Source organism: Hippocampus guttulatus, chromosome 12, assembly GCF_054856545.1.
Source record: "Hippocampus guttulatus isolate MCC_2025c chromosome 12, RoL_Hgut_1.0, whole genome shotgun sequence".
NCBI lineage: Eukaryota > Metazoa > Chordata > Actinopteri > Syngnathiformes > Syngnathidae > Hippocampus > Hippocampus guttulatus.
In genome coordinates, this window is record NC_141272.1 from 19,947,630 (window position 1) to 19,961,320 (window position 13,691).

The following is a 13,691-nucleotide window of genomic DNA, read 5'->3' on the forward strand; positions in this document are numbered from 1 at the left end:
GGCATCAGCCAGTCCTCCCTCAAGTGCCTCCAGTTGGTCCAAAATGCTGCTGCTCATCTCCGAACTAGGAGGGAGCAGATAACTCAAATTCTGACCTCCCTTCACTGTCTTCCTGTATATTTTTGGATTCATTTTAAGACTCTTTCAATTGTCTATAAATCTTGTGGTCTCGCCCCACATTACCACTTTGAGCTCTTCCATCTATAGTATAGATCAGTCGATATTCTATATCAAGGGTGCCCAAACTTTTTGGACCGAAGATCGACTTTTCGTTCAACCAACCTCCCGGGATCGCCCCTTCCCGCGCACGCACACACACACACACACACACACGCACACACACACACACACACACACACACACACGTGCAAGGAAGCAAGCGATGCACTTTTGCAGCCTGTTGACTATCGTAGCTCACACGTACCGTTTTAAAGTGCTTCCCTGAGCCCTCTAGATTCCTATTCTTTGCCCGTGCCCTCAGTGAATTGTACACAAAGCAAACTCAGAATGAGAATAATGACGACCAAAGATATAGCCTAACTGCTATGATCACAAGCTGCAATTGCAGACTGCTGAGCGCTAACAACTTCCGTTGACGTAGGTCACGCACCATCGTAGGTTAAAGATTTTCCTGCTTTCTTTTATTTATTTTGTGAAAAGGAGACTGATAGGATGATTATGGTGCAACGTACATTAACACAAAAAATATATTATTAACATGTACAAAGACACACAAATGGTTGTTTGTTTTTGTTCTCCTCGACACTCTTCGGATCTACTTGGGACCTGTTTTAGATCTACCGGTAGATCAGGATCGACGTAATGGGCACCCCTGCTCTAAACAATCATTTGAATCAGGTGTGTTGCAACAGGCAGACTTGGAAAACATGCAGGACAGCGGCCCTCCAGGACCTGAGTTTGACACCTATGCTCTAAATTGTCCCAAGGTGTGAGTGTGAGCGCGAATGGTTGTTCGTCTCTCTGTGCCCTGCGATTGGCTGGCAACTGTTTCAAGGTGTCCCCCGCCGACTGCCTGAAGACAACTGGGATAGGCTCCAGCACACCCCGGGACTCTTGTGTGGATAAATCGGTTCAGAAAATGGATGGGTGAATGGACGAAGTATCACACTCCAATCCTCAAGAGCTAGTATCCTGCATGTTTTAAATGTTTCGCTCCTCCAACACACCTGATCATTTGACTCAGATATGTTGATCTCATCTAAAACATGCAGGACAGTGACCCTCGAGGACCAGAGTTTGACACCTGTGATCTATTCGTGTCTGCCATGTAATCAGGTCAGCGGACCGGACAATACTGAAGCTACCAATGTGTACGTGAGGGAAGACCCCCCCCCCCCCCCATCCCTCTCTGTTTATCCTTAAAACTCATCTTAAAACACATTTTTATTCTTTAGCTTTCGACTCAGCATTGTTTGGTGATTTATTGTCTTCACTGTTTTGGTGTGATTTATTTCTTTTTTTTTTAACTGTCTCTGTTTTAAATATGTCTGATTTTTACATTGTTTACAGCACTTTGCATGCAGTTGTGGTTGTTTGAAAGTGCTCCATAAATAAAGTTGAGTTGAATACGGTATAGGATAATCACAATGCGAGGTGCGATCGGACAGATGAGGGATTTCCTTTATCTGCCTTAAAAAGAGCGATTTTTTCATTGAGCTACAAAAAAAAAATTAAACATATGTGTGTACCTACAATTGTGTGGAAATGTCATTGACTAAATATGCGCTACAACGCGCTCAACTTTTGTTCTGAATCAGCTTCTTATTACTGGTTACGACGCAACTCTCTTCTCATTCATTCCTGCAGCTTCACTGTGCTTTAAACTGTGTGGACGCTGAGCGTCGAACGCGCGGATGCTGGGTGTCTAGAGCAGGGGGAGGGAACTCCGGTTCCTCAAGAGCCGTATCCTGCCTGTTTTGGATCCCTCCCTACTCCAACACACCTGATTCAATTGTTCATGATCGTTTCAGGCCTCGCTGGGCTTGCTGATGAGCTGATGATTTGAATCAGGTCTGTTGGAGTAGGGTGGGATTTAAAACAGGCAGGATATGGCTGTCGAGGAACTGGAGTTCCCTACCCCAGGTCTAGACTCTAGACGTCCAAAGTCGGTCCTCAAGGACCGCTGTCCTGCCTGTTTTCCAGCTCTCCCGGGAGCAACACACCTGATTCAAATCATCAGGATCGTTCTAATGCTGCTTCAGAGCTGGCTGATGAGCTGATCATCTGAATCAGGTGTGTTGCAGGCGGGAGAGCTGGAAAACAGGGAGGACTGTGGTCCTCCAGGCCCCGAGCTCGACATGTTTGGTCTAGAGAGTTCAGGGAAGGTTGTCCCAATGCATTGAAACGAGATGAGTCATTGGATAAATGCTGGTTTTGTCCCGCCCATTGGATGCTCAGCGTCTCTGGGAGTCTACGGACAGTGGGTGTGCAGAAGCTCAGCTTTCCTGCATGATGATTGGATGATCTGTCTGAGGCTGAATCTCTTTTTGATTGACAGCGAAATGAGCCAATCACCGATCTTACGATCTCATTTTTTTAAAAAAAGGAGCGGAGAATAGAATTCACGGATAAATAAACTGACACATTTTATGATGTAGGCCGAAATTGAGCTTCCCCTCCTTGACAGACCAGCATCCGCCACTGATACAATGAAACCAAAGACCAAAAATTTGCAAAGGTAAATTTGGCAAATCTGTACAGAGACGAGGTGTGGAAACTGTTCACGTCGGTCAGTGATTAAGGTTGTATGATTGCCTTTTTACAACTGAGCCAGCAGAGGGCAATGCAACCCCACTCTACACTTGTTCGTGGTGCATGCCAGCCATATAAAAGGGGCACGCTGTTTTTTTTCTCTCTCTGCCTGTTCAAATAAACACGCCGATGTATGGCTGAAGAAAACACCTCATCATGTCATTTTTGGAATGTTAGGCAGAAGGATGCCAGTCGACACGCGCTGTAAAGTAACCCTGCTCTCAAGTGCCTTAGCCAATCAGGATGCAGAACGCAATTCACCGTTTAAAAACATTTAAAAAACTGTGCTAAAAAAAATCCGTGAAACAGCGAAGCCGCGGAAAGTGAACCGCGTTAGAGCGGGGGATCACTGTAATCCCCATCTAGTAATCGCAATGCATTGTGGGTAGCAGATGCATACAGATGTTTCGTCAGATGAGTCGCTGCAGAAAGCCTGACTGGTCATTCTAACTTTTCTGTACACCTTCGAAAACAATGGCTGTAAGTGCGATTCTTTTTAGAGGTATTTAGAGATCATTTTCCTCAAGTGTTGTCCCTGAAACTTGCTAGCTAGGAGCACTGTGTACGAACGTAGCAATGTCGCTGAATTAGTGCGAATGAGCATTCGACGAAATCGCAAAAATGCTTTGTTTATAATTGTCACACTTAAGAGATGGATTTATTTCTGTTGTTTGGCACGGGACAATTTGTGTTGTGTTTAGTTGGTGACAAGAAGCGAATGCATGTTTTAAATCTGTTTATCCTAGATTCACTCTACATTTTCATCGAGCTGATGTCATAGATGACACTGTCAAGATGACCGAAATAAAGGAGCAAGACGCCCAGTTTCCTGGCTCATGAAAAATCGAGTTTGGCTTGCTGTTGGCCTGCGTTAACATACCTATTGTATCTAACGAGTTTCCTGAACGCAACATACCTATAGATGCTCTGCAATTGGCTGTTCCCGAATATCATCCTGGCATCCCATTGACGAAGTGGCACCTCTACCATATATGTCTATGTGTGTCGATAGAATATGTTTATGCAGCGTCCTCGTCATTCACACCTCAGGCCATGAAGCGTTCCTATCGTTTCAATCCTTCCTATCTTTTCAAAACGCCTGGCAAAAACCCCTTCTGAGAGAGATCATCAACCAAAGAGGGCAAAAAAATAAAAATAAAAACGATGAGGACGCAGTTAAATTAAATGACCATCATTTTTATTATTTCCTCTATGCACAACTCTCATTTATTGTGCAATAATCTAATTGTAACATGTATTTGCACATGCATACACGGGAAACAGCGTGGTATGAAACCTGGTATGAAGCTACTGCATATCAACTAAATGACCAGCCATTCTCTCTTTTACATTAGCAAAGGCAATACTTGCTGTGTAAATTACCCGACACACACACACACACACGAGCTGCAGCAGTAACTACTTGGGTCAGCTTGCTACATATTTGACCGTAGATCGACATTTGAAGCGACGAACCTCCCGTCATCGACCCGAATGCGCACGTGCAATATACACACACACACATGCATGCACGCACACATGCGCATATGCAGGCACGCACAGACACTGAGATGAGCGAGAGCCGAAACTTCACTGAACACGAACGAAATCGAAACACACAAACAGTCTCTTGATGCAATCGACACAATTTTCTCGACGAGAAGAGCAGGCAGGGTACACCCTAGATCCATGGAGGAAGCGGAGAATGGTGTGCCTGTCAATACTGTCCGTTGAGGAGGAGGAAGACATCTACCGTATTTTCACGACCATTCGGCACACCGTGTTGTTAGGCGCAGTCTCAGTAAGGGGTGCTATTTCTGTATTTGATACATACACAAAACACACTGTATTATTGGGCGCAGTCAGGCATGGTAAAACAAACGCCAGCTTAAACATACGGCATGCATGCACACACGCTAAAAACATGTTTTTAAAAAGGCAACGGAAGCAAAACTGAGTTCGGTTGTACTTTATTTCGCCATTTTACAATGTACTCACGTTTTTCTCTTCACCTCTTACACGCTCACCCTTCACTCATTGGCGACTGGTACCTGCTAGGGAGTGCCTTGAGCGTCCTCTTACACGCCCACCCTTCACTCATTGGCGGACTTCTGCATGCCTGTCGTCACTCACGCCCGCCTTATCTCTATATAAAGAGCGTGTCGGCCAGAAGCGCCCTCAGTCATGCGGGAGCAGCTTTATTGGAAGTGAAGAAGCTGCCGGTCATTCTCGATGGTCTAGCGCAAATGTCCAACACTCAGACTCAAGCGGTGACTGAGCTCAACCGCAATTGCGGTTCTGGAGCGTCTCCGTACGATCGACAACAACATGGGGAAGTTGGAATTCTCGCTTCGAAAAGGAATTGAGGATTTGGCTGATCGGGGCCAGTGGAGGGATACAGCCACGGACTCAAGGCCACCTGAAATTGTTGGCGGCCGTCCCTCCAAAATAAACAACGCTATTTGGACCCCTTTCCCCTGGATGGAAGGTATGCACGGAAGCTAGTGCCCCCACCATCCCCCCCCTCCTTCTCGGCCATGGACTGATAAGCCAGGACTGTCTTCATGAGCAGACCTTGACGAAGCAGCTGCGGCCTGTTCACGCATACACAACCAGACAATCACACGCGCATACACATCCTTATCATCACCGTCTTCATCGTTCCTATTCTTTTCCCCCGTGACGTGGAATGATCTGCAAAGCGCTCGGTGGACCGTGCAGCTGGTCGGACGGGCCGCGTCGCGGTCGCCCCTCCCCCTTGCCCTCCCCCTTCATCCGCCCCCTCATTACATGTTATGTCTTGTGACTTGTTGCAACTGTCATATGCTTATTTATGTGCTCGGGTCTTTTTTTTTATCCTGAACTTAAATTATCCTCAGGATAGTTCGAGCGTGTTTTTTTTTTCCCTCTCCCTACCCAGTGTTTTTCTTTCTGAACTCTGACTGTAAATTTCCCCATTGTGGGACCAATAAAGGATTTACACCCACCCCCCATTTCCTCCTCCCAACGCTCGCGCTTGACTTGGGACCAGTCCGCTGGCTCAGGGTCGATCGCGATTGACGTATTGCGCACCCCTACCTTTAAAGCTGACTAGCTTAGCACTTAGCACCGTTGTTTGCCCATGAGCGGTGATTCAGTTGTCATCTGATTGGTTGCCGTTTGTCAATCATTAGAGCTAAGCACTGTTGTTTTCGCATGAGCGGTGATTCAGTTGTCATCTGATTGGTTGCTCTGTATGTCAATCAAGTAACGGGGTTGATGATAGGCTGACGTCGTTAGTTCTGTGTATTTAGCACCGTTGTTTGAATGGCAGCGCTATCGCCAAGGCGTTTTTGACACTTGTCATGTGAAAGCCCAGGAGCTGCATTGAACCAGCCAAAGAGCCGCATGCGGCTCGCGAGCCGCGGGTTGGCCACCCCCGGTATAGTGCATATCAACCGACCATTGTTCATGGACTGCTGTATATCGTGTGACAAAATTTGGATGAGGATGGATCAGAAAAAAAAAGGTGAACACATTTAGAAGTCCAACTTAAAAGTATTTCAATTGCCTACAGTTATTAAATATGCTTTAATTTATCACCATTATTAGCAGTTGTCAATTATTTACAAGGTGGAATCATTTGACAGAGAGCAAAGATAAAAGAAGCAATTTTTTATGTCATAATTCACATCGACTAAAATGACAGAAACATCTTTTTTTTTTTTTTTAAACATGCACATCATACATACAGTGCCTGAAGTTCAGCCTGCATCATCTGACCCATTATTATTATGTGTTTATTTTTACTAAGATAGATCCATTCAAAAAGAAAAAAGGTCAGACTATTCACAAACATGAGTGGCCTTCCGTTTACTTTTCATGCGCTCTTGAAATCAGATGGAGAATAAACTGCATAGAGAAAGTATTGATTCTCATCATTACTAAGATTACAAGGTTACTAAGATTCCAAACTGTAAACAGCAAGTACACTGTGATCCGGGTTTTATGAAATAATTGTGCTTTTAGAGACCTTTAGTATTTGTTCTACATCCCTAAATGGTCCTATTAATAGAAAAAAGAAAGAAAACAAATTTTAGGACTGACTGCTCAAGCTATAGTGACCTATTGTGTGTCCTAGTTTGTGGTTCAGTGAAGTTGATCAATATAACACAGGTGGATAAAATGGTTTGTTGTATTTGAAGATGCGGGGATGTTTATCTGTTTTTAATCAGCAGCATTTAATGGTTTTCAAGAGTTTTTTTTTTTCCAACTTTGGGAGTATTCTTGACTCTCAGCTACTCGTTCAAACGCCAAATTGGCAACTGAACAACAATGCATATAATCTCCTTCATGAGGCAGGTTCTTTCAAGGAAATTCAAGTCAGCAGTATTGCATTAGCAGTTAACAACTCAACATCTAATAGAACCCCCTTTGGACAAAAATCTATTGGTAGTATTAGGATTATTTTATGTAAGCAGCTGTCATTACTGCAAAATGGGATTCATTCAATAATTGTTTTTGTTTTTTTAAATTTAAGACTAGTATGTTATTTGAATGAATAAATGACCCAGTGAGTCAAAAGTTTAGCTCATTTTCTCTCAGTGTTACTTGAATATAATTGTGCTGGCAGCTCTCTTGACCAGCGATCCGGAACGGATCATATTTAAATTTGTTCGTACCACTGTACACATAAATGTCCTTTATGTTTTCTTCAGCCATAAATTTGAGAAAAGTGCACTTTTTATGTGTTTGAAAAGGTAAGAAAAAAAGTAATTTCCTAGCTGTCTCGTTTTTATGGCAAAATTATGTGTACGCCGTATGTGCTATAAAATGGTTGAAAAAAAATGTGGAAGTCATAAAAATATGGCATGATAACATAAAATATAAAGCATCACTGTCGAGTCCACTGTTGTCCATTAATTGTTGTGGAGTAGGCCTACTTCTATGACTGATGCCAAAATGTTTTTCAGATATGGCCACCAAATGCTGTTCGACTCTTCATTAGTCCATCATCTGCAATCATTAAAAATCACATCGACAGAGATTAATCATTGTCAGATTAATTTTCTTATTCTTCCAAAAATGTATACTATATGTGGTTGTGCTGCCTATTATTATCATTCAGCCAAAGAAACATTGACATCAGAGTGAAAACAATCTTACCGCAGGGTGCCCATCTATGGTCTGTCATAAGTGATGATTATTTTTGGTCAAGTGAAAAACAATAGAAGCAGTACAGGCACCTCTCATGATGATTAAGTCATTAAAGCCACAAGGAAAAATGTGATAATAATTTGATATACAATATATCTGTAAAAACAGTTGGTGTCACCAAACACCTTGCACAGTGGTACGTTACTAATATGATATTACGAATGAGAAGACAGAGAACCTAGTGTGTGTCATAAATTGTCACTGAATTTTGTAAAAGTCTACAACAGTATCTTGGTGCCATTGTTTTAAAATATATATTGCCAAAATCACCCAGGCACCCAGGCATTTAAACATTTCGTACATTCAAAGCTCATCAATTTAGTTTTCTGATGTGGATGTCCATCCTGCCTAACATTCTGTATAAAACTTGAGACAGGATGCCTGAAAAAATGCAGCAGCACCAATCATCACTGTGTGCTGAAATGACCCACCGGCAAGGAAATGCAGCATTGAAAGGAATTTTGTCAAAAGTGATGTGGCATGACTTCTTCTTGTGACTGGCTCAAAAAAGCTACTGTATGTTCACATTGCAGCTGTAGAAGTATTTTCTTTCAAATCCGATCTGGGGCTCTTTTTGTATGTGGATATATATCTGATACGTATGCAATTTAATCCCAATTTGAAAAAGGAAGCATACAATTGACATTTGTGGTGAAAGTAATATTTCTTCCACACAGACAGTTCATTTACACGCGGCAATGATCTGGCGTCATCTTTAGTGGAATGTCTCAGTGAAATGACCCTCCCCTCGTCCTCATGTCGAAATTATTCCGACTCTAGGGGTGTTCACACGGCACACATTTGCTCTGGTGCTGCACCGATGTATTTTGTTGCGATATATTTTACACCGGAGCAAATTTTGTGGAGCGGTCACAAGTACAAAGCTGCTGAGCGTGTTAGCACCGGCGCAGCATCGGTGCAGCTCCACTTGCGGTCACACGGCAGTTTCTGCAGCGGAGCAAAACGACAGAAAACAAAGAGCTGTCATGTTGGTTCTTTTTAAAACTTATACACAACTCAAGCAACTACTGTACAGGCACGTCCTTCTCCTTCTCGGTCTCTGTGCCTTCTGCTCAAGAGTAACCGCCCCCGAAAACATAAATCAACGATGACTTCAATGACACTCAGAAAAGCAAATATATAATGCGCCAAACACAAAATCAAGAGAGGAATCACAAAAAAAAAATAAAAATTCTATGGGGGGCAGGGCGTTGTGAACACAAAACAAAGGAACAAACTACACAAACAACTCCGAGACAGTCCAGTCTCCTACAAAAGGAAAGATGACGTTTGGGGACTATCCCCCCCGTTCTAGTTGAGATGGTATAACCCAAGAGGTGCCGCTTGCTGCTGTTACCAGCCATGTCTTGTGTCGTTATTAAACAAACACATGACGGAAGTACAACAGAGCACGAAAGCAACGCATTCTCGCCGTATGTAATCAACTCTTCTCATGCGTAGCGAGGCTACTCCCCGCCGCAAACGAGCATTTGCTCCGGACCAAATTGTAGAGTTCACACGTGCAATTTTACATCGGTGCTGCCCCGCAAACGAGCATTTGTTCCGGAGCAAATATTTAAACCACCTCCCTGAGGTGGGTTAAATTTGCTCCGGAGTAAGCTGTTTTCCGGGGCTACCCCGGTGTAACTTTGCACGTGTGAACGCTCAACTGGGGCAGCGCTGGCGGAGCACCGGAGCAAATCTCGCCGTGTGAACAACCCTTAAGTCGATATGAGACAGCAAAATGAGCCGCTACATGTGGAACAATATTTACTTCCGAAAACACCATGCCACGTTTGGTGCAACATCACTGACGCTTTCCGTTCACATCAGAGGTCATATTTGTTTCTGTGATATGAACGAGAACATAAACAAATCGGATTTAATTTAAAAATTCTGAATTGGGCATCACGCCCTGCAGTATGAACATAGCCTAGGTCAGCCCTGGCTTCATTCAGAAATTCCACATTGCATTGTTAAATAGACCAGCATTTGCAATAATTTTTGTTTCTGGAATTTCAAAAATGTTTCCATGCGGTCTTTTCATTTTCAATTGGGCCCCATGAAATCAGTAAACATTTAAATTGATGAGCTTTAAGTGTTAAGAATGGCACTCATAATTTTGGACATTGTGTTTTTTTTCTTTTTTTATCCTTTCGTTTTACTGTCGCTCACTTGTTGAGGCTTTGGGCACAGTAGAGACAAACTGTGTCACAGAGTTTCTCCTTTTACTTGGTCGTTATTATTGAGTCCTGGTGATGGTTTGCTCCTGAAGCCCTCAGTCCCTCCTCTTGATGTTTCTTGGAAGAAGAGGTGCGGCCACCACACAGACATGACAATACGTTTGTACTCCCTGCGGAAGTTCTGGTTCAGTAGGCCATAGATGATGGCATTAAGGCAACTGTTAAAGTAAGCCATAAAATAGCTGACAACAAAGAGCCACTCCGGGACGCGAGGTACGACTTCTTCCGGGTTAATGGCCACAGCAAGCCCAATGAAGTTGAGCGGTGCCCAACAAATCGCAAAGAGCACAAAGACGACAAACATGGTGATGAAGTTCCTCAAGTCGCTGGGCTTGATGCGAGGACGTACCTCAGATTTCGCCTTGCGCCTTACCTGAATGACCAAGATCCATATCCGCATGTAGCAGAAAGTGACCACGGAAATGGGCACAAAGAAATGGATGACCACTACTGTGATGGTATAGGATGTGCTGACAGTCTGTGCAAATGTGCATGAGTAGACACGGGGGTCATACTGCAGGGAGCCAAAAAACAGATTTGGCACAATGGCCATAAGTGTTAAGAACCAGATGAGTGCTACAAGCAGCAGTGTGTTCCGGTTGCTGTACAACTTGTCATAGCTGAAGTTGTGGCAGATGTAACAGTAGCGGTTGACGGCGATGCCTGTGATGTTGAAGATGGAGCCAATGACGCTCAAACCCATCAGGAAGCCACTTATCTGAAAGAAGTGGACATTTAGACAGATAACTATAATGCAGTGTAACACACTGTACATAACAATCAAATCATGTACTCCAGTGGATTTTTTTTGCCTTGCACTTCAATCACTAATGGGCCAACAGGAAACAAATGGACTAAATTATAGCCACTTTGACCCATTAGTGAACATTTTGCTAGTTTGTCTGTGGGATTTTTTCTTTTTTTTACCCCCCATCAAAAAGTGGAGTTAAAGAAAATGCAATAGTCATTCAGCATTGCAGTTGATCCCAAATGTATTTGGTGGAGTCAAAGCCTCAGCTCTGTGCTACGACTGAAGGTTTTACCATGAAGGTGGAACCAGAGAATCATTCAAAATGCCCACATTTACATAGGTACTAAAAACATAGATACAAATCTTATTTATTTATTTATTTTTACGAAATATGGTTACACGTGGTGACGCTTTTTCAATCACTCAAGTTATTTCTAGCCAATAAGAATACTGAAAATGTATGACTACCTCCTCTGTCAGCATTGTGTTGTTCATGTTAAAATCTCTTTAAACATCATTGTCACATAAAACTTGCGTTAATTGAAATAACGTTGGGTTACATCAGGCGATATCATCATGAGACAATATAGCTTCGATAGTGAAGTTGATCAAAATATATGAACGGAGCAGACAAAACCACAATTGTGGCATTATTTATATGAGAATAAGCCTTCATGGGTGGGACACATGTGGCTGCAAATGTGTGCCCCACCCCCTCCCTCCTTACAGCTTGGGATGTGGTTGAGTTCAGAACTAAGCAACCACATTCAAAGTCATGTTAAATGACAGAGACCGAAGATTGAAGTTTTACTTAAGCAAGTGTGACTTCAACCCCCAGCAGCAGCAGGAAGAACCTGGTAGTAGTGGTGGTGCATTCGAAAAGAGGCGCAGGCAAAAAGTGAGGAGTGATTTGCATGCACATCCGACACCTAAAAATGGTGACTATGATTTGAGCTGTTGAAAAACAAAAACACCTGTAGTGTAATATGCACTTATTCTGCCTACTTGGCAAGCTGCCCGACACGGCGAAGCCATACTGCATTGCGTGCCATGAACAGCTCCATTCATGCATTGCTTCCTGCTATCTTTGTTTTTGTTGTGCAAATGAAACCTCACACCTACAATTTTCATGCATGGGGAAAATGCACGTCAAGATTGTCCCTGCTTTGTAACATTTCGTGTACGGCCGACACATGATTGTGAATCCCACACACACAACAAGGCCGACTGTTTATGTTTGTAAAGCTGATGTGCTAAATTGAGGTTGCTAGAGCAAATATATAGAGAGATAACGGATACAAAAACATACTAGTCTCTATTTCCAATCCGCTCTGTGCGGTATTGTGTCGCCTCTAATCCAGGCTCCTCAGTGGCATTGTCACAGTCATCACTTCACTGTCACTTTCGCTTCCACTGACTTGCTCCGATGAGAATCGGCTTAAACATGTAGGGTTTAACAACGTCCGCATCTGTCAGCTCCTGTGTGTAAAAATCCTCTTCCTCAAATTCCAACACATCGCTCACCATTGAATGTACAGTGGTACCTCTAATTACAAAATTAATTGGTTCTGGAAGAAATTTCTTAACTAGAACATTTTGTAAGTAGAAACGCATTTTCCATGTAAATGTCCTATGTTCGCTCCAAGCCCCCTCCACAACATTCAGACATAAATGCTAAAGCATAAAAATGCATCGAAATATGTAACAAATCCATGTTACAATTAGATTAGTGCACAATAAATGAGAGTTGTACATAATGTAAAAAAACCAAAACAAAGAATAGAGTTAATTCTTAACTTTTAACTGTGTCTTCATTTTTTTTGGACTCTTTAGTTCATGTCATCTCTCAGAAGTGGTTTTTGCCTGGCGTTTTTGGAAAGAACCAAGGGCGTTTGCTTTTGTCGGCTTTTAACAATCTTTCGAAAATGTCTAAGGCATACTGGTGAACACTTTTTATGGCTGATTTACATTCGTGTAAAACTCCCGGAATGCCTCATGGCCCGAGGGGCGAATGACGAGAACGCTGCATAAACACAGCTCTATCTGTCGGCACACATTGACACATGCGGTAGAGGTCCCTTTTAGCCAATGGGATGCCAGGAAGATGTTCGGTAATAGCCAATGGCAGACCATCTATAAGTACGTTGCGTTCAGGAAACTCGGAGCTACGATCATCGGTCCAGACTGTATTTTTACCTTTTCTATCTTGAAATTTCTTTCGTAACAAGAGGCAGTATTTTCCTGTTGAGGCGTTTCGTAACTTGAACATTTTGCATGAAGAGACATTCGTAACAGAGGTGATTGCTCTAAGACTGCAAGGGAAGCTCAGCTTCCCCTAAAATGTAAAAAAAAAGTGATCAAATATATGTGTGTACATACAATTGTGTGTACATATCATTGACTAAATATGCGCTCAACTTTTGTTCTGAATCAGCTTCTTATTACTGGTTACGCCGCGACTCTCTTCTCATTCATTGCCGCAGCTTCCCTGTGCTTTAAACTGTGTGGACGCTGAGCGTCTACAGCGCGGACGCTGGGTGTCTAGTGAATTCAGTGTAGGTTGTCCCAATGCATTGAAACGAGACAAGTCATTGGATAAATGCTGGTTTTGTCCCGCCCACTGGACGCTCAGCGTCTCTGGGAGTCTATGTACAGTGGGCGTTTATGGGCGGGCCCGGACGCTGAGCTTTTCTGCATGATTAGATGATATGTCTGAGGCTGAATCTCTT

General features: G+C 43.1%; 1 protein-coding gene across 1 annotated transcript in view; it reads right to left on the minus strand.

Annotated features, from left to right (window-relative positions):
- Window positions 1-10,061: 10,061 nt before the first annotated feature.
- The window catches only part of LOC147197777 (melatonin receptor type 1B-B-like), a 69,376-nt gene continuing 65,746 nt past the window's right edge, over window positions 10,062-13,691 (minus strand). The window contains exon 3 of the mRNA XM_086125224.1: window positions 10,062-10,929. Within this exon, the coding sequence (XP_085981350.1) occupies window positions 10,180-10,929 (750 nt within the window). The 3' untranslated portion in view covers window positions 10,062-10,179. The remainder of the gene's footprint in view (window positions 10,930-13,691) is intronic.